Source organism: Propithecus coquereli, unplaced genomic scaffold, assembly GCF_000956105.1.
Source record: "Propithecus coquereli isolate 6110/MARCELLA unplaced genomic scaffold, Pcoq_1.0 Scaffold111, whole genome shotgun sequence".
Classification (NCBI taxonomy): Eukaryota; Metazoa; Chordata; class Mammalia; order Primates; family Indriidae; genus Propithecus; species Propithecus coquereli.
The window spans coordinates 3,830,180-3,856,162 of NW_012135081.1; the positions used below are offsets into that span (position 1 = coordinate 3,830,180).

The 25,983-nt window shown below is 39.2% G+C and overlaps 1 protein-coding gene across 2 annotated transcripts in view; it reads left to right on the plus strand.

Annotated features, from left to right (window-relative positions):
• Positions 1-24,701, plus strand: part of EIF4B (eukaryotic translation initiation factor 4B) — a 27,974-nt gene extending 3,273 nt beyond the window's left edge. The window contains exons 2-15 of one of the 2 annotated variants that reach the window (XM_012652089.1): positions 5,727-5,864; positions 7,762-7,970; positions 8,350-8,466; positions 11,049-11,103; positions 11,748-11,882; positions 16,168-16,305; positions 16,396-16,569; positions 19,434-19,662; positions 20,271-20,383; positions 22,206-22,419; positions 22,775-22,830; positions 23,349-23,454; positions 23,748-23,820; positions 24,192-24,701. In XM_012652089.1, the coding sequence (XP_012507543.1) occupies positions 5,727-5,864; positions 7,762-7,970; positions 8,350-8,466; positions 11,049-11,103; positions 11,748-11,882; positions 16,168-16,305; positions 16,396-16,569; positions 19,434-19,662; positions 20,271-20,383; positions 22,206-22,419; positions 22,775-22,830; positions 23,349-23,454; positions 23,748-23,820; positions 24,192-24,272 (1,838 nt within the window). In that variant the 3' untranslated portion in view covers positions 24,273-24,701. The remainder of the gene's footprint in view (positions 1-5,726; positions 5,865-7,761; positions 7,971-8,349; positions 8,467-11,048; positions 11,104-11,747; positions 11,883-16,167; positions 16,306-16,395; positions 16,570-19,433; positions 19,663-20,270; positions 20,384-22,205; positions 22,420-22,774; positions 22,831-23,348; positions 23,455-23,747; positions 23,821-24,191) is intronic. The other variant, XM_012652099.1, reaches the window with a different exon arrangement.
• The last annotated feature ends 1,282 nt before the right edge of the window (positions 24,702-25,983 follow it).

Genomic DNA, 25,983 nt, shown 5'->3' on the forward strand with positions numbered 1-25,983 from the left:
GGGAGGCTGAGGCAGGAGGATCGCTTGAGCCCAGGAGTTTGAGGTTGCTGTGAGCTAGGATGACGCCACAGCACTCTAGCCCGGGCAACACAGTGAGACTCTGTCTCAAAAAAAAAAAAAAAATGCTTTCAAGGGTTGCCATCATATGTTGTCACAAATTACCTATATTCAAATCCCATCTTATACCATGTATTTGTTACTCTGGGAGAAGGATACCCAGATTCAGAATGCCGGGACTAAAACTCCTTATAAAAGTTCAAATACAAAGAATAGTGTCAATTAAAGTAAAACAGTGTTTCTAAGTAATGTCATTGAAGAAAACAGGTATGTTCATTTAGACAAATATATATACTTTTAATAACAACTTTGAGCTCTAATTCACAAGCCATGTATATGTATATAGTTTGAGATAGAATACCCTACTACTTTTTATTAGTCTCAAAATATCACAGAATTTATTCTTCTTTCATGATGGTGGGAGAAAGAATGGGCTTGAGTATGGCATTTTGTTTTAAATGCTTATTTGTAAGTATGCACATGTACATTTATGAATATGCACACACAAGTCAGTTTCTTAGATTTGTAATAGCTATTGTTAAGGTTCTAATGGTGGGCAAGTGCCCAAAGCAAGAAGTTTAGCTGAGTTTTTATAGCTCTCTTACTGAGATGCTCTAACCAGTTTGTGTAATGGTTAACATGGTGTGCACTGGGCACTTACTTTGTTTTATTATGTAAATGGTCAAATTGAGTGTGCCTGGAGGGATAAGGAAAAGGCATTATGGCATTGTTTCTCATATTGTGTCAAGATGAAGTAACTGAACACAGGGGTTAAGATGATGGAGCTTATTAATTAGTCCTGACTTAATCTTTAGTGTGCTAAACTTACATAGATAATCCCCGACTTACAATGATTTATTTGATTTAGGATTTTTGACTTTACAGTGGGTTTATTGGGCTATTAAATGCATTTTCGACCTAAGATTTTTCCACTTACGATGGCTTTATCGTGATGTAGCCCCGTAAGTCAAGGTGCATCTATTTAGTGTGGTAAAGGTGAAGCCTTCCAACATTATGATAATGTATGAAACGTCTTTTCATGGGTAGGCTTTAAACAGTGATATAATTAATCTAATTCTAGACACTCTGTTATTTGGGTGGGTTGATTATGTTTATACAATGTTGTCAATTGTGGGAAACACTTGTTAATCATTAAAGTAGTTTTTCCAGAGAATTTGACAGGACTCACTTTTAATAAGGATTTATTCAGATATAATTCATATGCTACAAAATTTTCCCTTTTAAAGTGTACAGCTTGGTGACTTGTATATTGACAGAGATGTTCAACCATCGGCACTAATATCAGAACATTTTCATCACCCCCCAAAAAACAGCTTACCCGTTAATAACCACTTCCCCTTCCCCCCAACCACTATAATCTGTTTCTGTGGAGTTGCCTATTTCAAACATACTGTATAAATGGTATCATATAACACCATGGTCTTTTATGACAAGCTTCTTTCACTCAACATAATGTTTTCAGGGTTCATCCATATTGTAGGATATATCAGTACTTGTTCCTTTTTTATTGTCAAATGATACTCCATTATAAGAATAAACTACATTTCATTTATCCATTTCAGTTCATGGGCATTGGATTGTTTCCCCCTTTTTGGCTGTTGTGAATAATGCTGCTATGAACATTGCTGTACAAGTTGTTGTACTTCTCTGACTTTTTTAGTTCACTTACTAAAACATTCAGAAGAGTTGATAACCCCATAAAATAAGTGGAACTTACGCTGACAATATCTAAAATTAAGAAACTTAATTTTTGCCAAAGCCTCATCTGAACATGAAATGCTATGGGAATTTCCCTTCCCAGATAAGAAATATTCATTTAAGGAAGATGCAGAAATAGGGCTGCATTTTACAAGTAAGCTTCATTGCTTATAGTACCATAAGGCATCCTCTGTTTGGAAATAAAGAACTAGCTGCTAGTCTATAGATGTTTTCATTTCCAATAGCTGTCATCTGGTGCTTTTATTACTAATAGAGTAATAACAGGAAAACATTCTGAGGAGGAAAATAGAGGAAGCATATTTTATATCTGCCACACTTAATAACTGAAGATTCAGTTTATTGCAGTTACTTTTCTGCTAGTATACTTTATATAGGACTAACATTTCTTCTTTATTTGTCCTTTTATTTATTGAATGAAAACATTACTTAAGACAGTGGTTTTCAACTGAGGAGCATTTTATGATCCCAAAACTCTCCACCCCAGGGACATCTGGCAATGTCTGGAGGCATTTTTGGTTGTCACAGTGAGAAGGGGACTGGGGGGATTGCTACTGGCATCTAATAAGTAGAAGTCAGAGATACTGCCAGACATCCTGCAATGCGTGGGACAGTCGCCCATGACAAGAAATTACCCAAGTTAAAATGTCAATATTGCTGAAATAGAGAAACCCTGACTTAAGAATTAAGCTAATTAGCTATATTTATTTTTATATCTATTATAACAAATCCTGTTTATCTATTAAGAAGACCACAAACGTATTGTCTCTTGTTTAAGGACTTGTAGACTTAAAGAAAATTTGAAAAGATGCTTACTTTTTAAGATCTTTTATTTAACCTATATGGATATGTAAAGAGCTTGCAGTACGTGGTTCCCCCCTTCGTCGCCCCCTTCTGTATAAATAATCGGGATACATTTTGTTTTGTTAGGTGATTGATTTGTTAACTTTTTAACCAATTCACATATGATTTAGAGAAAATTAAAGAATTGAACCAGAGAATTAAAGAATTGGCAAGAGATTGATAAACCTGGAGCATTAAACAATGCTTTACTTGTAAAGCAGAGGGAATGTTGAAACCCTAAACTTGTAATGGGCCTAGGTATTGGAGGAGCAAAGGGCATGGCAGATTCAGATAACATCTCTCAGTTACTGGAATGAGACAGTGTTGAACACACACTGGCACCCACTTTAGATTTATTGATTTTGCTTTTCAAGGGCTAGTTCCTTTAAACCTGCTTATGCTGTGTTGTGACTGATCCAGTGCTGCTGCTAGATTTAAATGTTAGCAATCTTGTGAAGGAACTTTAGCCTGCCTTTGGAAACTCATCCAACAGTGATTTCTCAACTAGATGGTTGTTGAGAAGGTGACAATCAGAGAGGAAGGGGAGATGTATGGTTTGAAAAGACGTTCTAAAATTAACAGTGCTTTAATATTTTTTAGACATCTTTAATTTGTTTTGAAATTTCAAATAACATTAAAGAAGAGTGAGACTTTTGTTTGTCAAAAGAGTCAAGGGGTGAGAGTTGAAAAACCCTGATCTACAAAGTTGATTTAAGCCAAATCAGACCAAAGGGCAGGTTAATTCCAGATTGTACTGTTTTGTTATGAGATATGTACGTAGAATAAGGAGGAAAGGGATACCTTATTCACATTCTTATGTTGAACTTGACCTCATTATTTGTACCTACCACCAGTCAGTTCTATTTTTATTCCCCCAATGGCAAGATAGGTTAATAATTGGATATAAGCTGATGATACTAGATTGAGCCTCATGAGGGTAAGGATCTCTAGCTAGCATCATACTAATCCCAGACACTATTTTTGAATTAAAGGATAGGAAAAATACTAAAATAAGCCTATACACAATAAGTGTTCTACTTTGTTCTTATTCAAATTAGCTTATTAAAATTTCCCCCAGGCCGGGCGTGGTGGCTCAGGCCTGTAATCCTAGCACTCTGGGAGGCCGAGGCGGGTGGATTGTTTGAGCTCAGGAGTACAAAACCAGCCTGAGCAAGAGCGAGACCCCGTCTCCACTAAAAATAGAAAGAAATTAATCAGACAACTAAAAATATATAGAAAAAATTAGCCGAGCATGGTGGCGCATGCCTGTAATCCCAGCTACTCGGGAGGCTGAGGCAGAAGGATCACTTGAGCCCAGGAGTGTGAGGTTGCTGTGAGCTAGGCTGACACCATGACACTCTAGCCCGGGCAAACGAGTGAGACTCTGTCTCAAAAAAAAAAAAAGAAGAAGAAATTTCCCCTAGAACTTTGTGTATGGGCTTGGGCAATTTCAGTGCTATAGGACCCAATCTCAGCATAACTGTTTTCTTTCAGAGCTGTAGAATAGATTCAAAATGTGATCTGGTTGATCATAAATGTTGTTTTTGGAGCCAGATTAGTGTTAAGTTACTTGAGAGAAATATGCAAACGTCACATTCATGGCCACCTTTTATTTGTGTTATTGCAGCCAGGTTCATCTGGTTTGCACATTGAAACCATAATACTTCAGGTTCTTATTGTGTCCAGAAGACTATGTGTAACATTCATAGCAAATTCATCACCTTTATTTCCTGAAAGTTGAGTTTTAAAAGAAAGATACCAAATGAGAGAGCAACCTTAAGTTTAAGCAAGTGGTGTGCATCAAGTTATAGATATTTAGTCCTCTAGGATTAAGAATTAGGTGAGAATTGGAACATGGAGAAATAATCCGTGATTAATAAAAGCCATGAAGCTGATCTTTTTTACAACAAAGCTATTTGCTTTTTTAATCATGTAGTGGCTGCTATTGGGCCAGTTCCAGAACTTTACTTAGTCCATTCTGTTCTGAATTAGCTTTTGATTGGTGGCATCTCAGAAGTTCTGAGGACTGGATAGAGAGAGCCAGTGTCAGTCCACTAAATGGAGCCGTTTGGAGATTACTAAATATTTCATAACCACAGAAAACATTTGAATATGTTGGTTGTTAAGGCCTTGTATTTTCCTTTTAGTATCATATCTTCATATGCAGTATTAAGGTAGGGAAGGAGATAAAATTTTTTCTAAAGGGAAGAGAAATCTAGAGTATATGAGTCTTAACATCCAAAGGCTTTCAAATGACATTGAATACAGTTCACCTGGTATGGTAACCTGCCATAGAACTAATAATAAGCTGCTTAGAGGCAGGGATCCGTATGGTATACAGAAAGACCCCTAGGCTTGGCATAAAAAATCCTGGGTTTTAATTCTAGCTCAACCAACTAATGTCTCTGTAACTTTAGAGACATCTGATGTCTCATTTAACCTTTCTGAGACTTGTTTCCTTCTCTGTAAATTGATAGTTACGATTCCTTCCTCACATGGTTATTTTGCAAGTATCAAATAATCCTCAAAAGTGCCATACAGAATATGTTATAGGATAGGAATTTCATCTTATTTATTTTTGTATCCAAGGAGCAATAAATGTACTTACTGAACAAAAGTAGTTTCTGCTTGAGACCAATAGTTTGAGGTTGTAGTGAGGCATAATGATGCCTCTGCACTCTAGCCTGGGCAACAGAGTAAGACCCTGTCTCAAAAAAAACCAAAGTAGTGGCTAAATTAGAAGTCTCAAGTGATAAATAAGTGAACGTGGTAAGAAATAATACTCCAGTTACACTCCCCAGAGACTGTTGAACATCCCTCTAGACCGTTTTTCATACATTACTCATAATATATATTCTGAAACTTTTTACATTTTTTCACTTACTATTGAATTCTTCTTTCTGTGTCATTGCCTTGTACTTTCTCCTTGTTTGTGTGCACAGTATCCCTTCAATATAAAAGTGCCATAATCCAATCCTTTGATGGATCTTTTTGTTGCTTTCTTTATCAGTATATTTAACAATATTACATCATAAAGCACTGTAAATACCTGAGTATTAATAAATATTTCCCTTGCCTTCTTAAAACAGCAAAAAAGAAGAATAAGAAGGGGAAGACTATCTCCCTGACAGACTTTCTGGCTGAGGATGGGGGGACTGGTGGAGGAAGCACCTATGTCCCCAAACCAGTCAGCTGGGCTGATGAAACAGATGACCTGGAAGGAGATGGTATTTTTTTCTTTTGTTGTCATATTTGGAATTTTAATTATCTTCTAGACAAAGCTAGTCTGTAATAATTCACATCTTGTGTAATTTGAAAATTCTTAGTCATTTTGTAACACCTGAAATCCTATGTATTTTATATAATCTTAGGGCTAATCTCAGGTTTGGGCTATCAGACTTTGCAATAGGGAGCTTTGCTAGTTCACGCTCTTGCATTAACAGGCTTTTCTCAAGTTACCATCCTTTTTTTAGGCATCATTTTCTCCATTTTAAAAATAAAGAGTAGATTATTTTTTAAATTCCTTTAAGTCTAAGATTCTGTGGTATTCTCATAAAGTGATAACTGCAGTATAATCTGTAAACTGCATTTACTCGGAGCCTAGGAATAATTAGTTCTAATAGTTATTGGTATGAAGTCAGGGTTTTCCTGGGTAAATTGAAAATGGTGTGAGGGGCCAGGTGTGGTGGCTCACGCCTATAATCCCAGTACTTTCAGAGGCCAAGCGGGGAAGGATTGCTTGAGGCCAGGAGTTTGAGACCAGTCTGGGCAACAAGTGAGACCCTGGAGACCCTGTCTCTACAAAAAGTAAAAATTAGCTGGGCTTGGTGGCTCCTGCCTGTACTCCTAGTTACTCTGGAGGCTGAGGCAGGAAGATCTCTTGAGCCCAGCAGTTCCAGGTTGCAGTGAGCTATGATTGTGCCACTGCACTTTAGTCTGGAAAACAGAGTGAGACCCCATCAAAAAAAAAAAAAAGGATATGAGGAAAAGGAATGATAACAATAATTATAGTGGAAAATACAGAAGAGTCATTGGGTGTCATTTGGACAAGCTATGCCTTCAGGGATAATGCCAGGAAGTTCTGTGCCAGGAATAATCAGGAGCTATTTTTTACAATTATCAAGTATGATATAAAACTGGTCACCATCATTTTTTCCTACAAAATTTTATTGCAGGCTGAAAGAATACTTTTTCTTTTGTGACCTATTTTCATAATTCCTGAAAACAGGAAATTTTATAAGTTGTACTTTCTGTAAGTGTTGGTATCTGAAGTACAAATTCATGGACAGAGCTGTAGGGAAAGATTTTTGTTTGGCTTTTTCCTTTTTTTTTTTTTTTTTTTGAGACAGAGTCTCACTGTGTTGTCCGGGCTAGAGTGCCGTGGCATCATCCTAGCTCACAGCAACCTCAAACTCCTGGGCTCAAGCGATCCTCCTGCCTCAGCCTCCCAAGTAGCTGGGACTACAGGCATGCGCCACCATGCCCGGCTAATTTTTTCTATATATTTTTAGTTGTCCAATTAATTTCTTTCTATTTTTAGTAGAGATGGGGTCTCGCTCTTGCTCAGGCTGGTTTCGAACTCCTGAGCTCAAACAATCTGCCTGCCTCGGCCTCCCAGAGAGCTAGGATTACAGGCCTGAGCCACTGCACCCGGCCTGTTTGGCTTTTTTTTAAGGAACAATAAACTCTGAAGAAAATAACTCTCCAGACCAACAGTAGGAATATAAGAGTTGTCAGTAATGGTTAAACACATATGGAGTGAGAGGGACTGAGGTTTGAATCCTAGCTCTGTTGCTCTGTGACCTTGGGCAAATTACTGTCTGAAATCTGAGTTTCCTTTTCTGTAGAATGGGGAACAAACTCACAGGATTGTTGCAAAGATGAGATATAATGAATATAAAGTACCTAACATTTCAGAAGCATTTTCTCTTTATAATGCACCACAACTTCTTTTGTGGTGGAATGTAAAGCACCCTTACCACCAAACTCCTCCCACCTTCTTTTGTTCTGTTGCTTTCCTGATACAGTGTGTTTAATACTTCGCAGTTAACATGGGCCCTCTTGTTCTAGGACAGTAGAAGGAGAGGTATCCTCTGATTTCTTCTCTCCTCTCCTCTATCCTAGTTTCAACCACTTGGCACAGTAATGATGATGATGTGTATAGGGCACCTCCAATTGACCGTTCCATCCTTCCCACTGCTCCACGGGCTGCTCGGGAACCCAATATCGACCGGAGCCGTCTTCCCAAATCGCCACCCTACACTGCTTTTCTAGGGAACCTGCCCTATGATGTGACAGAAGAATCGATTAAGGAATTCTTTAGAGGATTAAATGTAAGTAAAAGTTTTTTAGGCAATTATTGAGGGTAGTGACTAACATAAACTAATTGTGGAATGGGCAGCTGTTCTTAATTGAAAAAACAACTAGAAATGTAATATAGAATGAAGCAAAGTCAGGTATTCAGAGGAATACACTAAATTCATGTTTTTATTTTAGGGTTAAATTCATATGGTTCAAAATTCAAAAGGTGTATAATAGGGCATATAGCAAAGTCTCTCTTCTCTCCCTTTGCATCAGTTTTCTTCCTGGAGACAACCAGGTTCTTGTGTATTCTTCACAGAAATTCATTGCATACACTCGGATGTTTTTGTGGTTTAAAAAAATAAGGCAAATGAAAAGAACATTGGGAAACTTCTTTTGTTTCTTCTTCAGATCAGTGCAGTGCGGTTACCCCGTGAACCCAGCAATCCAGAGAGGTTGAAAGGTTTTGGTTATGCTGAGTTTGAGGACCTGGATTCCCTGCTCAGTGCCCTGAGTCTCAATGAAGAGGTAAAGAAAATAAGGGGGAAGGGTTGAGGGGGTGGGACTTTACAAATCTCATGTTTATCAATCAAACTGGTATCTTTTAGTTTGGGCGAGTAGCTATTTCAAAGACTCCCATAGTGTTTACAAAGGAAGGCCTGGGTTGTTTAACAATGTATCGCTTGACATCCAACATCTAGCAAGTCACACTTAGCAAATTCAGTAGGCCCCAATAATTCAGGGAGGCGCTTCGGTGGAAAATTGTGGAAGAAACCCACCACACACCATGTCTAAAATAAAATCTTAGTTCACTCACAGATAGTGTTAAAAGGCATTATCTCATTTTCAGGGAACTTTTTCTTTTTTTTTCAGTCCCACTCTGTTGCCCAGGCTAGAGTGCCATGGTGTCAGCCTAGCTCACAGGAACCTCAAACTCCTGGGCTCAAACAATCCTCTTGCCTCAGCCTCCCAGGTAGCTGGGACCAACAGGCTTGTGCCACCATGACCAGCTAATTTTTTCTGTTTTTAGTACAGACTGGGTCTCGCTCTTGCTCACGCTGGTCTCGGACTCCTGACCTTGAGCGATCCGTCCGCCTCGGCCTCCCAGAGTGCTAGGATTACAGGCGTGAGCCACCGCGCCCAGCCTGTAGTGGTATTTTTGATCATTCAAGAGGATTTGGAAGCATTTCCTACTAGGAATGTTTTATAGGAAAATGACAGTAAACATTCAGTCCTTCTGCTTTTTGACATTGCCCATAAATGTTTTCCTGTCCAGAGACACAAGAGGCTTATATCTGGGAAGAAAAAAAGCTTTTTTTCTTCCTTTAACTCCAGAAATCTCCTCATTGTTTCTTGATAAGGTGATTTCTAGTGCTATTTTTGCCATAATTCTGCCATTTGACATGATTGAAATCAACACCTCTTATAAATATTTTTGCTATCTCATTGTTGAGTAACATGATGATAATCTGAAAGCAATATCAAATACGGATAAAAATTCATACATAGTTAAATGCATATGAAAAGCTAAGGTTTTTCCAGAGTTGTTTGGTTTTATTGACATTAACTAGTCTTTAACTTCACTTAGTCTGCATAAGAAAAAGAATATCATGCAATTGTTATTTGTTGTTTGCTAGATTAACTATTAACATACTCTCATGGTCTGTATTTAGGAGTTACTTTATTATTTAGAGATTTCATTATAGTGGTACTTAATATAATTTTGAGTGGTTTTTTTTTTTTTTTTTTTTTTTTTTTTTGACAGAGTCTCACTCTCTTGCCCGGGCTAGAGTGCCGTGGCGTCAGCCTAGCTCACAGCAACCTCAAACTCCTGGGCTCAAGTGATCCTCCTGCCTCAGCCTCCCAGATAGCTGGGACTACAGGCATGTGCCACCATGCCCGGCTAATTTTTTCTATTTTTAGTTGTTTGGCCAATTTCTTTCTATTTTTAGCAGAGACAGGGTCTCGTTCTTGCTCAGACTGGTCTCGAACTCCTGAGCTCAAACGATCCTCCTGCCTTAGCCTCCCAGAGTGCTAGGATTACAGGCTTGAGCCACCGTGCCCAGCCAATTTTGGGTGTTTTTAACTAACATTCATTGTTACCCTTCTTCAACTTTAGATTCTACTATGAAATGAGGAAAAATCAGCAGTAGAATTAATTGGGTTCAAAGTATATAAATAATAGTGTGGGAAAGGAAAATCGGAAGGTTTCCCTAGAGGAACTGATTTATCCAGATGGTGAGTGAAAGAACCTGAGGCTACACGCAGAGCACACTTTATACAGTTTTGCTGGTGCATAATAGGGGCTCTATAAAAAAATTTTTTTGAGAATTGAAGTCTCATTATGTTGCCCAGGCAGGACTCATACTCCTGGGCTAAAAGCACTCCCCCTTCCTCAGCCTCCCAAGTAGCTGGGATTACAGGAATGTACCAGTGCACCTGGCTTCTATAATTGTTTGAATAAATACTGTGGCACCAGACACACCTTTTATTTAGCTAATTGTCAGGGAATTAATTAATTTTAGTTCATTACACTAATTAATTTTAGTTCATTACACTTAACAAGTTCGATAGTTAAAAAGTTAATTCTGTTCTGCAAAATTTGGTTTTATAAAAATAATGAGGTAACTGACCTGATACTCATGTAAGGCTAACTTAGATTTGTTAATTCCATTGGGCTATTTCCATTTTCAAGTCTTTTTTTTTTTTTTTTTAGGCAAGCACGAAAATGAGGTTTATTGAGGAGAGAAAGATGGGATTATAAGGCAAGAGCAAGATAATAGGTTTAGAGCATGGTACACACGCCACAGATGATGACTGGACGCATTGTTGCAGCAGGGCAAGCAAAAGGAAGGGCAAAGAGGGAAAGGGTTTTCAAATCTTTATAAAGGATTCTTTAGCCAATAAATTGGAGTGTTGGCTAAATTACAGTCTTTTTTAAAAAATTATTTGTTTTTAATTAATTTTTTGCTGGTTTTGTTTATTTTAACCGATAAACAACGTGGGAAGTCTTTATCTTCCTTCCCCCAGTGCTTCTGCTGTGCCCACTCATTCAAGGGGTGTGTGCATAACAAGGTAAAAGGTTGGTTAATATGGTCCTGTACTTTCAGTCTCTAGGTAACAGGAGAATTCGAGTGGATGTTGCTGATCAAGCTCAGGATAAAGGTAAGAAAACTGGTAGAAATTTGTTTGGTAATAATCCTAGGATGACAAAGCAGAGGTGTCCTTTCCCAGAAAATTTTAATAGAGGTAGTGGTGGGCCCACCTTAATCTAGAGTGACAGTTCTCAACCAGTTTTGCCCCACAGGGCTTTTGGCAGTTTTTGCAGACATTTTGGATTGTCACAACTAGAGGGAGTACTGCTGACATCTAATCAGTAGAATGCAGGAGTTAATCCTAAATGGGTAGGACAGCCCTGCCCACTACACACAACAAACAGTTATCCAGCCCAAAATGTTGTAAGTGTTGAGATTGAAAAGCCCTGATCAATCTAGATAAATACATTAACTACCTTGCAGCAGCTTAGGCACAAGAGAGACCTAATTCATGTATGTTTCAGGGACTCCTGGCCTATACAGAATATGAGATAAGCATTAAACCAATAGAAATAAATGTGAGGAAAAGAATCACCTAGTTGGGTTGTAGAGGGTTCTTTACAGGGCCCTGGGGCAACTTCGTGACGACAGTGTGCTGTAAGAGAGAATATGGTTAAAATGAGGGGGGGGTTTCTATATGTTTGAGAAATACTGGGCAAAGTTTTTATGAGCTAACTTATATTTGTTTGTTTGTTTGTTTTAATACAACTCTAGACAGGGATGATCGTTCTTTTGGCCGGGATAGAAACCGGGAGTCTGACAAAACAGATACAGACTGGAGAGCCCGTCCTGCCACAGACACCTTTGATGACTACCCACCTAGAAGAGGTGATGATAGCTTTGGAGACAGTAAGTTCGTTTTTATGAAGGTAGTTTCTTTTGTGTTCTCAGGGTTATTTAGTAATAGGACAGATGTATTATATAGATAGTCACATTAACAGACAGGAGAGAAAGTAGTATATGTAGAAAATATTCAAAAGAATTAATGGAGAAAAAGAATTTGGTAAATTCTTAATTTTAAAAAAACTGACCAAAGAATTAAAAGGACAGCAATTTTCTCCCCCTTTTTTGGAGACAATTGGTTTTTTTTGTTTGTTTTTGAGAAAGTCTTACTCCGCTGCCCTGAGTAGAGTGCCGTGGTGTCAGCCTAGCTCACAGCAACCTCGAATTCCTGGGCTCAAGTGATTCTCCCACCTCAGCCTCCCAAGTAGCTAGGATTACAGGCATGAGCCACCACACCCAGCCTGGAGACAGTTGTTTATAAAAAATACAATAGGCCGGGCACGGTGGCTCAGGCCTGTGATCCAACGACTTTGGGAGGCCAACTCAGGAGGATCACTTGAGGCCAGGAGTTTGAGACCAGCCTGGGCAACAGCAAGACCTTGTCTCTACAACAATGGGGGGAAAAATTACCAGGGCATGGTGGCAGGCACCTGTAGTCCCAGCTACTCAGGAAGCTGAGCCAGGAGGATCACTTGAGCCTTGGAGTTTTGAGGTTGCAGTGAGCTATAATGACACAACTGCACTCTAACTGGGGCAACAGGGAGAGACCCTGCCTCAAAAAAAATAAATACTAAGTGTCTACAATGTGCAAGACACTGGGCTCATGATGTAGTGAACAAAAATAGACAGAAAATCCTGTCCTCATTGAGCATACATTACAATGGGGAAAGAAACTGAATAAATAAAATATACTACAGGTGGGGATAGATGGAAAATGGGAATGTTGTGGGATAGGAGTAGGAATGAATTAATTACAACTTTTACAAACATCACCTAAATGTAACAAAAGGGTTGTAAAACCTTTATGAGGAAAATTATGCAACTTTATTAAAATATATGAAAAAAGACTCAACACTGTAATGTTTTTTTTTTTTTGAGACAAAGTCTCACTGTGTTGCCCGGGCTAGAGTGCCGTGGCGTCAGCCTAGCTCACAGCAACCTCAAACTCCTGGGCTCAAGCGATCCTCCTGCCTCAGCCTCCTGAGTAACTGGGACTACAGGCATGCGCCACCATGCCCGGCTAATTTTTTCTATATATTTTTAGTTGTCCAATTAATTTCTTTCTAGTTTTAATAGAGACGGGGTCTCGCTCTTGCTCAGGGTGGTTTCGAACTCCTGAGCTCAAACAATCCGCCCGCCTCAGCCTCCCAGAGAGAGCTAGGATTACAGACAGGAGCCACCGCGCCCGGCCAACACTGTAATGTTTTTTAAAATGGAAGGAACCTACTGTTGAGTAAATGAGTTAAGTAGTGGGTTTGTCTATATAATGAAATCCTTTATAGCATAACATACATGTAACAACATGGATAAAATTCAAAACCTGTTATATTAAGGGTGAAAGACAAATTTGTGTAAAAATTAGAAAAGAATAGTGTTAATGCATAAATTGTAAAAATTTAAGGGTACATGCATGGTAATATAACCACCCTCATGATTATACGTGGAGGTTGGGAGAATCCTGTTATATCTGTAACATCCTTTAAATAAAAAAACTGAAATAAACATGGCAAAATACTGACATCCACTAAACCTAAGTAATGGGTTCATAAGTTTGCTATAATTATTTTTCTGTATGTTTGAAATATTCAAGTAAAAAGAAGTGGAAAGAACAACTTAAGTTTGTAAACATTTTAATTCTGTGAGATACCTAGTGAGTTCCATACCAAATATAAGTGAGGAAGCAGTAAGACATATAATTCCGATTAGAGGAGAGTCCTCCTTAACCTAATGAGATGTAGAAGAAGGAAGAAAGAATGGGGCACAAGTCAGAAAGAAGAAATCAGCAAGTTTATATCTGACTTTTCATGTCTTTGTGACCCAACAAAGCCTTGGGAAGAACTACCCGAGATACTTCAGCATTTACGCAAGAGATTCTATTAACAGGAAGAAATGGCTCTTTAAAGAAAAAGCAGACAATCAGACCAAGCAAGGGTCCTGTTTTGAGTCAAGGGACATGACTATTTTCTCACCTGAAACCTTGAATTTAGGGCAAGCAGGATGGATAACAAGAAAGAGTGAGTGTGCTCTTGTTATCCAAAGCTGCCCCCAAATCACTTAGTTAACCTGAGTTAAAGATCCTAGATTATGCCAAGAGGTCAGAAACTCCTGTCCCAGGCATTAGGCCAAAAAAAGAGATCTTGGGGGCGGGGGGATATTATACTAAATATTACTATAAAATTTCAGTAATAGCATACCATTGTGCTTCTTTTCTCAGTATAAATCTGTGTTTTTTCAGGGAGTACTTACTATGAGTTTAGTAAGGACAGAGTACATCTGCCTTTCCAGAAATTATGAAAATACATTTCAAAATAATAAACACATGGATGATTTGGGGGTTTCGTGTTCTGTTTTAGATTATTTCCTGTATATAATGATTTTATTGACATTAGCATGTCCTTTAATTTATATAAAGTTTAAAGTGCCGAGTTATGTTTAAAATGCCGAATGTTATGTCTGGTCGCAAAAAATGATATGGTTTCCAAAATGAAATCATTGTTTATAAAAGGCAGCAGTCACAAACAGAAAATCTGTTTGGCCTACACACATAATTAGCCCTCAAAACATCCGTAAGTTTTTTAAATTGGTTCATATTTAGAAATTGAATAAAAATTTGGGTTTCCAACTTCTCTTAGAAAATTGGAAGATCCTTGCAACAGTCATCTGGAGATAAATAGCAGCTACACCTTTTATAAATGACTTCACTAGGCCGGGCGCGGTGGCTCACGCCTGTAATCCTAGCTCTCTGGGAGGCTGAGGCAGGTGGATTGTTTGAGCTTAGGAGTTCAAGACCAGCTTGAGCAAGAGTGAGACCCCGTCTCTACTAAAAACAGAAAGAAATTATCTGGACAACTAAAAATATATATAGAAAAATTAGCCAGGCATGGTGGCGCATGCCTGTAGTCCCAGCTACTCGGGAGGCTGAGGCAGTAGGATCGCTTGAGCCTAGGAGTTTGAGGTTGCTGTGAGCTAGGCTGACACCACGGCACTCACTCTAGTTGGGGCAACAGAGTGAGACTCTGTCTCAAAAATAAATGAATAAATAAATAAATAAATGATTTCACTATTCTCAGTTTGCCACCCAAGCCTCTCCTTTTCTTTATACAAATTTCTAGTACTTAGGGGGCCTCTGATATGCACATGTGTGTGTAAAATATAGTTTGTAACATAAACACTGCAGCGAATGTCCTTGTGCATTTGTCTTTATCATAGGTCCAGTTATTGCCTTAGGACAAATTCCTAGAAATTGAGTTGTTGGCCCAGAGGGTATACATGATTTTAAACTTTTTTTTTTTTTTGAGAGAGAGTCTCACTTTGTTGCCCCAGCTCTAGAGTGCAGTGGCATCATCATAGCTCACTACAACCTCAAACTCCTGGGTTCAAGCGATTTTCCTGCCTCAACCTCCCAGAATGCCAGGATTACAGGAGTGAACCACCATGCCTGGCCAACTTTAAACCTTTTAATGTATAGTTCTAATATAACTTTTCAGAGTGTTTGTACTATTTTAAACTCTGATCAGCAGCACAGGGATTGACTTATGCCCCTAAACTTTGCCAACACTAGATGTTATCATTTATTTTAATCTTTGCCCTTTTGGTGATAGAAAATGATGTCCTATTAGTTTTAGTTTCTTTTACTTAAGTAACAGACAGTTAATTAACCCCTAGTCATACATTGCATATATTATTCCCATTTTGTCTGCCTTTCAGATTGGTAGTACATGTATTTTCCCATGCTAAACTTTTTTAAGTGGTCTTTAGTTCTTTGGTATCAAGCATAGAAGATTCCAACTATATTCTTACAGTGTTTTGTGCTCACATTTTTTGGTATTTAAATTGTTATCCTTCTGGAAATTCATTGTGGAATATATAGAGATTATATATTCCTCCCAAAATTGCTAGCCCAGCAGCATTTATTTCACCAGGGAAATTTTTTAAAGAAATCAGATCAATAGTGAAAAATAAGTAACTTAAATAATTCCACTTGGGACAAAAATGATTCATTTATTTAAAAACTGAGACAGTAGTGAATAGGAACTCTTGATACCAAATTGATCTAATGGGTTACCATGTTTCTTTCTATTAATGGTGTCAAAGAAAAGAGAGTAATGTTACCTGTCTCTTTTTTCTCTAGAGTATCGAGATCGTTATGATTCAGATCGGTATCGTGATGGGTATCGGGACGGGTATCGTGATGGCCCACGCCGGGACATGGATCGATATGGGGGCCGGGATCGCTATGATGACCGAGGTAGCAGAGACTATGATAGAGGTAATTATAAAATACAATTAAGTTGCTTTCTTTAAAGAACTCCTTTTTTTCCATTCATTGTGGTGATCACAATTGGGGGTATGTTTACAGGCTATGATTCCAGGATAGGCAGTGGCAGAAGAGCATTTGGTAGTGGGTACCGCAGAGATGATGACTACAGAGGAGGTGGGGACCGCTATGAAGACCGATACGACAGACGGGATGACAGATCGTGGAGCTCCAGAGATGATTACTCTCGGGATGATTATAGGCGTGATGATAGAGGTAATCCTTTTCTTTTGCTTGCTTAATGGAGCAGACACTGGGAAAACCATGGAAAATTTGCAGTTGTGTTTCAAACCCCTGAAGCGGGCACAACCAGTTTTCACATTGTAAAGCAGCAGCAGAGCATAGTCCAGAGAGCATTGGCTAAGAATGACTTTAATAGAAGTAAATCAGAGTCTAGTTCTTTTCATCTTATATGCTAGCACATAAATTTTTCAGTGAAATTTATTGAATAAACAGTAGAAATGGAAAAAAAAAAATTGCCAGACAGTCTTATGGCATGATCTCATTGAATAAATTACATTTAAAATAAGTGATGGTTAGCCCCGTTTTTCAAGTTAAGGAAATGAACTCAGATTAAAGACAGTTCCATGGCCAGTAATTGGTATTATGGGGTTAAAGACCAAGTGTTGCTGATTTCAGTGCCCTTATACCACAATAATTGGTTCATTAATTGTGAGATTTCAGTGTACCTGTTCCAAAACTCTGCCTCTAATACTAGAACATATGAAACATGTACTGTTTCAGATCTGACCTGTAAGAAATTACTAATAAATGACCACCATTTGTGTTCTAAATTTTGTGATGTCATTAAAAAAGGTTAAGATATCTTGGCCCAGAATTTTTTTCTTTTATCTAACATCCCAAGATGTTTATCTAACATCTTGAATTTTGTACCAAGGGTTTTATATCCATCATTTCCCATAATTCCTCAGAAGGGAAGATAGACCTGGACAGTTAGTAAAACACAATGAGGTGACAGAATTCATCAACATTGTATGGAAATTGTACTGCGGTAAAGTCTTTCCTCCTTCCTCAAACAAAAATAAAACAAAAAAGTTTTAATGTTTTGGTTTTTATTATAAATTTTAACTCATTCTTAAATTATTATCTATTTTCTCAAGAATCCTAAAACTAATAGCTAACATTGTTGAGCATTTACTCTGTACCAGTAGTAAGCTGAGTGCTTGTATTGTTTAATCCTTAGAATTCTATGTGGTGTAGGTAAAGTTATGTCCACTTTACAAGTGAGAAAAGTGGAGCTTTGATGGTGGGTCTCAAGTCCTCCTTGACTTCTGACCTTTTCCTCTCTCACACCATTCCTTACCTTCCCTAATAGCTGTACACCTTATTTTTTCTCCTGTTCATCCTACCACCAACTCCCTCTAAGACCTGCCCACTTTGTCCTGAGTCACTGCTGCTGCCTTTGTTCAGGCCTCATTGCTGTCCCCGTATTACTGGCAATTGCCTCCTAACAGGTTTCCCTGCCTCACTCCATTCTTCACACTAGTCCCAGTTGTCTTTCTGGAACAAAATCTTATTGGATTATTCGGCTCCTTCAGAGCTTTCTAGTCTCCCCATGGCCTGAAAGATAACCCTGGGTCTATACTTCTGACATGCAGGGGCCTTTGCTGTTCCCCTGCAGTTTACTTCTTAAGCATTATCTCCCATCCCTTCTGCATCTACCTGTGGGATGCATGCTCAGCATTGAAGATTGCTCAATTGTTACCACTTTGCAGGCTTCCCCAAACACAGTCCTAGTCTTGTATCTTTCATATGGATAAATCTATTTTGTTGAACTTAGCATACTGTATTCTTTTTTTTACTCTAGCTCTCCCACTAAATTGCGCTCCTTGTAGACAGGGAGAAACCATCTTATTTCTGGCTTAACACAGTATCTAACATACAGCTGCTTGATAAAATTATTGGCTGGGTATTTAAGTGGACATTCTTAAAGAAGATGGAGACATTGTGTACTATAGTGCTCCCAGTAGAGTTGCTTCAGTAATACGGATTTCATTTTCTGGTCCAGCCAGTGTTAGCTATGTGTCTTAAGAGAACTACTCTTTCTGAGCCCGTTTTATCTTATAAAAGTAAGGATAGTGGCCCCTTAACAAAGTTACACAGATTAAAAATGTTAGCCAAGTGCAGTGTGTGTGCCTGTACTCCTATCTACTCAGGAGGCTGAGGTGGGAGTATTCTCAGAAACTATAAAATATCAGCTTAAAGCCATTATAGAAAATGTAAATCTTGCTAAACAATACCCTCTTTGCAGATATACACAGTTGTAGTGAAAGTTGTCGTGTATGGTGGGCATGATAAACAGTCCACGTCTAGTTTTTGTGAGAGGACAGAGCACAGCTGGGCATGTCATCAGGAGGAGGCATTAGCTCTTTTGTGGGGTAACATTACTTAAGCCAGGTGGTTGTACCCATGGGCTTTCTTTGTATTTGCTATATTTTCTATATGTCTAAAGTATTTAGTATAAGCAACTATTTTCAGAATTATAATTTCCTTAAAACACTTAGGTTTATATTGAAAATGTTCTGACAACTTGGATCAAGGAAGAGATCAGACTCCCTTAGAATTTATATTCATATGTTCAATGTTGCATGATTGCCCTATGAATCACATGTCAAATTTATATTATATGCAGAGACAAGAATATAAGAACTAGAATCTTCCCTATCATATTGTTACAACCTCCTTAACCTACTGAAGACACCTATCTACCAGACCAGATTTTTGAACAAGATACTTTCGTCCAATAGTTTAATCATGGTCGAAAATTTCTTCCCAGGTAAAAATAATCATAATAAATGATTAATTTACCATTTAAATTTTTACTATATTTAGTCTTTATGGTCTGGTACTGCATTGTGGATGTGGTAGAGGAAAGAGTAATTGGACTTGTTTGTTTAAGCTACCCATTCTTTAATGATCTCCCATCTACCTTCTCTGCTGGATTGGCTAGGCCACTAACCTAAATCCCATACAGCATTTCCTATGTCTGGGAATCTGGCTCTCAGCCATCAGCTTCTGACAATTTGGAAAACTATTACTTAGAGTTTCATTTAACTTAGGTCCCCCCCAAAGACCCAAACTGAATCTAAAGCCTCGGAGTACTCCTAAGGAAGATGATTCCTCTGCTAGCACCTCCCAGTCCAGTCGAGCGGCTTCTATCTTTGGAGGGGCAAAGCCCGTTGACACAGCTGCTAGAGAAAGGGAAGTAGAAGAACGACTACAAAAGGAACAGGAGAAATTGCAACGTCAGCTGGATGAGCCAAAACTAGAACGACGGCCGCGGGAGAGGTACAGTTGTCTTCAGTGATGGATTTCCCATCTATGAATCCAGTGGTTCTTTTTTTTCCCCCAAGACAATGCCCAGGTAGCCAGTGGTTCTTAATGGAGGCATTATATCCCCGCGGACATTTGGGAATTTCGTGTGGTTGTTACTGGTTGTCACTGATTAGCATTTAGTGGGCTGGGAGTATTGGGCAATCTACAGTGTATGGGACAGTTTCACACAATGTCCATTACAAAGTGCTTACCATGAAAAGGTGGCATTGTATATAATGGGGTAGAGACCTCCTATAATAAATAATCGTTTTGAAAAACTGGGCCTAGTTATGAATGGCTTGTAGAATTGTGTTAATAGTAAGAGGGGGTGATATTGTAGACCATGTAGGAGAATGTTCTTAACCTTATTAGCTGGTTCTTTGTGAAGTATGCCGAGCCAAAGTGTGTCTTAATTGCAGCTTTCAAATAGTTTAAGGAAAAGATATATACACACACACCCATAGATAAAGTAAGTGTGCTAAAATGTTAATAAGTGATGGTTCCTGAGAGGTTAGCATGGGTCCAGGGTGGCCCTTTACTGAGCCAGACATAACGTATGTTGTTTAATCTCTTTTGTACAGACACCCAAGCTGGCGAAGTGAAGAAACTCAGGAACGGGAACGGTCGAGGACAGGAAGTGAGTCATCGCAGACTGGGACCTCAGCCACATCTGGCAGAAGTAAGTCAGGCCTGGGTGGGTATCGTGTTATTGCCGTTTTCCATGAATTGTCCATAACCAAATTGTGCACAGACTTTGCAGTATTACATTCAGTCATGACCTCTCTATTTGGTTTAGCATGGACTGATTGGTGTTGCACATCTTCTCCAAAAGATCTAAGGAATGGGCACCAGAATAGGCTTAGATGATGTTTTTAATAATCTGCCACTAAAGAGTATACTTGACTGTTAGATTTGTCACTTCATTTTATGTCTTGACATCTTAGAGCTTTGTTTATTCGGCATAGTCTTAGGCCTGATGTTCTGTGTGAGGCAGGGCCAGCCAGTTTTGATGTTGTATATTATTATAACCAGAGCAGTGTTCTCAAGCCATGTTATTTTGGTCCTAATTCTTCCTGATTACTGGTTGATCATAAGCACTTGTAGTGGTTTTGGAACCTAAGTAATTCAATTATAACACCTCCCTTCCCTTACTGTGGTTTTTTTAAGGTCTTTCCTCCCACCTCTGAATTGATTTGTGCTTGAGCATTTCAAAACACGGCTCAAGGCTGAAGTGATTTGGAAATTCATCCAAGTATTGTAGGAGTTTTCTGGAAATTAATTCATACTACAGTAGTCTGTTAGTAACAGAATGTAATGCCCCCTTTTGTGCCATTACGGTAGAAGTATAATATTGTTCATTTAATTTGTGTACATATTTCTGTTGAGCTTGCACTTAAAATGTAGAAAGAATACGACAAAACAGGCTTCTGGTTTTAAGGAGACATTTAATTGCTTTTTTAAAAAAGTTATGTGTTCTATTTTTCATAAATGTGATTGTATCACAGCCTGCGTGTATATGTTGAGCTTCTATTCTAAGTTAGAGTTTAGCAGTGGTTACTGGAGTTTGGGGTTTTCCTCATAAGGGCCCTTCACACATACATACACATACCTTTCTCCAGGTCAGAACATTTTAACATAGAAAATGTAGAAAGGCTATATAATCTTGCATTAAAAGACACTCATGCCTAAAAAGGCCAGATGGCTGGCTATCTTTTAAGATGTATACACAATTATTGTTATCCCTATTTCTGTGTGTATCAGTAAAACATTGTTTTTTTTTTTTTTAGGTTTAAATCTATATCAACTGAGTTGGTTTTTTTTTTTTTTCTTTTTCTTTTATTTCAGCATATTATGGGAGTACAGATGTTTAGGTTACGTATGTTGCCCTTGGCCCACCCCCCCCAAGTCCGTGTTTCAAATATGTCCATCCTTCGGGTGGTGCGCATTGCAGTCCTTAGTAAAACATTGTTTTCAGGATGACATTTAGAAACCACTAGGTTAGGGATAATTATTTCACCTATTGGGAGGCAAATTAGGGTCTTCATTTAAGAGTAAGCGATGGAGGCTGGGCGCGGTGGCTCACGCCTGTAATGCTAGCACTCTGGGAGGACAAGGCGGGAGGATCGCTCAAGGTCAGCTTGAGCAAGAGTGAGACCCCATCTCTACTAAAAATAGAAAGAAATTAGCTGGACAACTAAAAATATATAGAAAAAATTAGCCAGGCATGGTGGCACGTGCCTGTAGTCCCAGCTACAGGGGAGGCTGAGGCAGAAGGATTGCTCGAGCCCAGGAGTTTGAGGTTGCTGTGAGCTAGCCTGATGCCATGGCACTCTAGCCCAGGCAACAGAGCAAGACTGTGTCTCAAAAAAAAAAAGAATAAACAATGGAAAGCAGTAAATTTGGATGGTGGACCATTTTTCACTCTGTTGAAATCTTGGTGGATGATGTATGATAAGCTTTCCCAACGCCCCCTCACTGCCCCCCAATAATTTGATCTTTTCACTCTGGATTCACAGGTGTGCGAAGGAGAGAGAGTGAGAAGTCTCTAGAAAATGAAACACTTAATAAGGAGGAAGACTGTCACTCTCCAACTTCTAAGCCTCCCAAACCTGATCAGCCCCTAAAGGTAATGCCAGCCCCTCCACCAAAGGAGAATGCTTGGGTGAAGCGAAGTTCTAACCCTCCTGCTCGATCTCAGAGCTCAGACACAGAGCAGCAATCCCCTACAAGGTGAGTCAGCCTGGAAACAGCAGTTGATTAGCCACAGAACCTTAAATATTGTGATATAATGGTGGAAAATGCCCAGTGGGATGTTGGCCTTCTAAGTTACGCTGTCCTCAGTGTGCTGGAGCTGGCTTGTCAGAGTCAGTTGTTCAGTTTTCTGGAGTCCATGAATGTTTACGTTATTGCTTTCATTGTTGTCGTTCCTATATTTTAATGTTCTATAATGTTATGTGGTGGGAGGTTTTTTTGTTTGTTTTCTGTAAAGCTTACTACAGGTGAAGGATGATTAAAGATTAAAGGTTTCTTTACCTGTTCTCTCCCTGAAACAACTGATGAGTGTGATTGCTTGTTTTCCTTCTAGTGGCGGGGGGAAACCAGCTCCAGCTCAGCTGTCTGAGGAAGGACCAGCAAGGAAAGGTGAGGACATACTAAGGGAAATGGGCCTAAATAAAAAGGCCTCCAGAATCAAATTTTGGACTGCAGTGTATCTTGCACCTGATTTTGTGTTAAAGGTTCTTGGATTATCTACCTTTTCTTGCCAGTAGGGGGCAGGAGTGACCTCTTTGGAGAAAGCTTGCAGCCCTCCCTTTCCCGGCAGAACATTTCTTTGAAAGGGGCAGAAAAAAAATCGGAAGGAAATTAACATGTTCAATCCAGATTAAAAATGTCATCATCAGCAAGGCCAAGGTCACTGCAGAGTGTCATAGTTCTTATTTTCAGCTAGCTTTTCATGATGGCGTAACCTTACAGTGGAACTTTTTAGTGGATCTTGTTTGGTTTTTTTGTGTATGTGTGATATAGAGGACGTGGGAATAAAGGCTTTCAATTTCCTTCAGTACATACAGGCACAGTTATCTTCAGCTTAAAGGAAATCTAGGAGAGCGAGTGATTATTTTACTTGCCTTTGATTTGTTTTTACATTACTGCTCGAGCAGATGAAAATAAAGTAGACGGGATGAGTGTCCCAAAAGGCCAAACTGGGAACTCCAGCCGTGGTCCAGGAGATGGAGGGAACAAAGACCACTGGAAGGAGTCAGATAGGTATGCACATTCTCTTTCTCATCATTTCTAAATCTTTCCTCTGGTGTTAGATGCACATGGCTTTGTAATTAAGTTCTTGGTTTTCCAAGCTCTGCCCAATCCCTCATTGTGAACAAACTAAAGTCAACCAGTATAGACAGTTACAGTTCTGAGAATCTAGAAATAATACATCGTCCAGATAGCAAGAACTATTGACTGGAGGTGCCTGTTCAGTGCTTTAAAACTATGTGCATGCACATGTGTGTTGGGGAGTCCTCACCTAAAGATGTGGTTTTACGCTTACATCTCTGCAGGAAAGACAGCAAAAAGGATCAAGACTCCAGATCTGCACCTGAGCCAAAGAAACCTGAGGAAAACCCAGCCTCCGTAAGTGTTTTTAAAGGCTTGCTTGCAACTTCTCTTAGCTCATTTTTGCCATCTAACTTCTTCACGTTTGAGGCTACAGAGCGATTGGAAATAAGGCATTGGTGTTTATGCAGAATAGTGGAAGAAATTTAAATTAGTTTTTCCCCCATTTCCATCTTTCTCCACACTCATCCCTTCTGCAAGGTAAAGGTGTTATATGAATACAGTAAGGTCACACATGCCTCTGACCCTCTTTCCCCGCGCTGCTCTCCAGCAAGCTGGTGTAGCCTGGACTATCATGGCCTATTTGCCAAAGTATGAGTATCCTGTTTCTTGGGTTTTGACGTCACAATTCAAGGCCTTCGATATCTTTTCACTCTAATCTGTTACAGAAGTTCAGTTCTGCAAGCAAGTATGCTGCTCTCTCTGTTGATGGTGAAGATGAAAACGAGGGAGAAGATTACACCGAATAGACCTCGACATCCTGTGCTTTCACCTAGTCTCTCTCCACCCTGGAACATTCGAGAGCAAATCAAACCTCTTTCCAGACAAGACAAAATAAAACTCACCATCTCCTGGAAACCTTTCTTAACTTTTTTTTTAAAAAATGAAATGAAATTCTTTTGCATGCTGCTGCAGCCTTTAAAGTATTGAAGTAACTGGAGAATCGCCAATGTAGCCAGAGAGAGAGACTACAGCTTTTTTAATGGAAAAGTTGTGCGTTTTTTTATGACACCATGCAGTTGCCTGTGTGATTAGTGCCTGGGGGACTCCATTTAGCAGAAATGTAATGACTGTGATATGATGTCTGGAATCTGGGCAGTAGGGGAGGTATAAGGAAGAGTGTGAGATTTCCACCTTTTAATTCTTATCATATTGTGGCATATATGAATTCTCAAACATTATCTGAATAAATTTTCCATCCTTGGAAAGGTAGATTTAGCCTCTCAAATTGTGTTAGTCTCCAGGAGGCTGCTAGCCCCTCCTCTTATTTAATTCTGAGTTATTGGGGCCAGCCTAGGGGGAATTCCTTCATTTTTTACCCCCCACGGGGGTAGTTGGGAGTGAGTTATAGGCCGCTAAAGAATAGGACTGCTTGGGACCAAAATAAATGGGAAAATCGTGGTTTGAAAAGAAGCTTTTGGGAGGTGATGAATCATTTTGCACCAGCTTATAGGGGAAAATAGTGTGAACTCCAATAAACACATGAATGGTTATTTCCTGGAGCAGGAAGCGCTTTGGGGTCTTGGGAATTCCCAGTCGTCTGTGTCCTGGTTTTGCCCTTTCTAAACACTCTCCTTTTTGAAAGTTCAAATATATCCACATTCTGTTGAAACCTTGAAGCTTTGAAAATTTAGATTCTTGTCATTGTCTTAAGTTCATGGTACTCTTAGCTCCCAAAAAGCAGTCTCTAAGTCACATACCTATTATCTAGGGCATTTTATATCTCAGCCACTGGGAGCTGTGAAAGGAAGAATCAATGCTTTTCTCAAGCAAATTGGTTCCTTGTTGTATTTGACTCTCCTTCCCTCCATCCATGCCTGCTCCTGCTGCTTTGACCCCTTTTACAGATCAGAATACTCTAGAATTGATGGACTTGGGTGGTAAATAAAAGTGGATAAATAGGGACAGTTAAATTGGGAGCCTTTCTTACAACCACAATTGGGTTTTGTTTTCCACCCCCACCCCCAAATTTCTTTCTCTCCACCGAAATCCCACACCAGTGCTTGGATTTATAATGTGGCCTAGAGTGTGTATGTGTGGTTTTTTTGTTTTGTTTTTTTAAGTTTCCCTTAAGAGAGTAAATGGTAATGGAGAGCGCTGTTTAACAAGGTCCTGGTTTCTCTTGCAACACAGTAGCTAAACTTGCCTGCTTCTATGTGCAACTTTGTAGGGGTCAGCTGGGTAGATGGTATCCTTTCCCATCATGGGCAATATAATATTAGTACCTGCAGAAATGACACCTTGGTCTCTTGTTTGCAAGCCCTTTTCCCATCAGTCCTAGGTTCGACTGTGTCCAGCCATGCAGAGGTGTGGGTTTATGTGTGCTGCAGCAGTGGGCATGAGGAATAATTTGCCAAGTGGACAAAAGGTACACCAAGTGAATTAGCTTTACATAATTGACATGAATTGGCTAGTAGCTAGAAAGTGGGCTTTTAAAGAGAGATACCCAAGGTTGAAAGG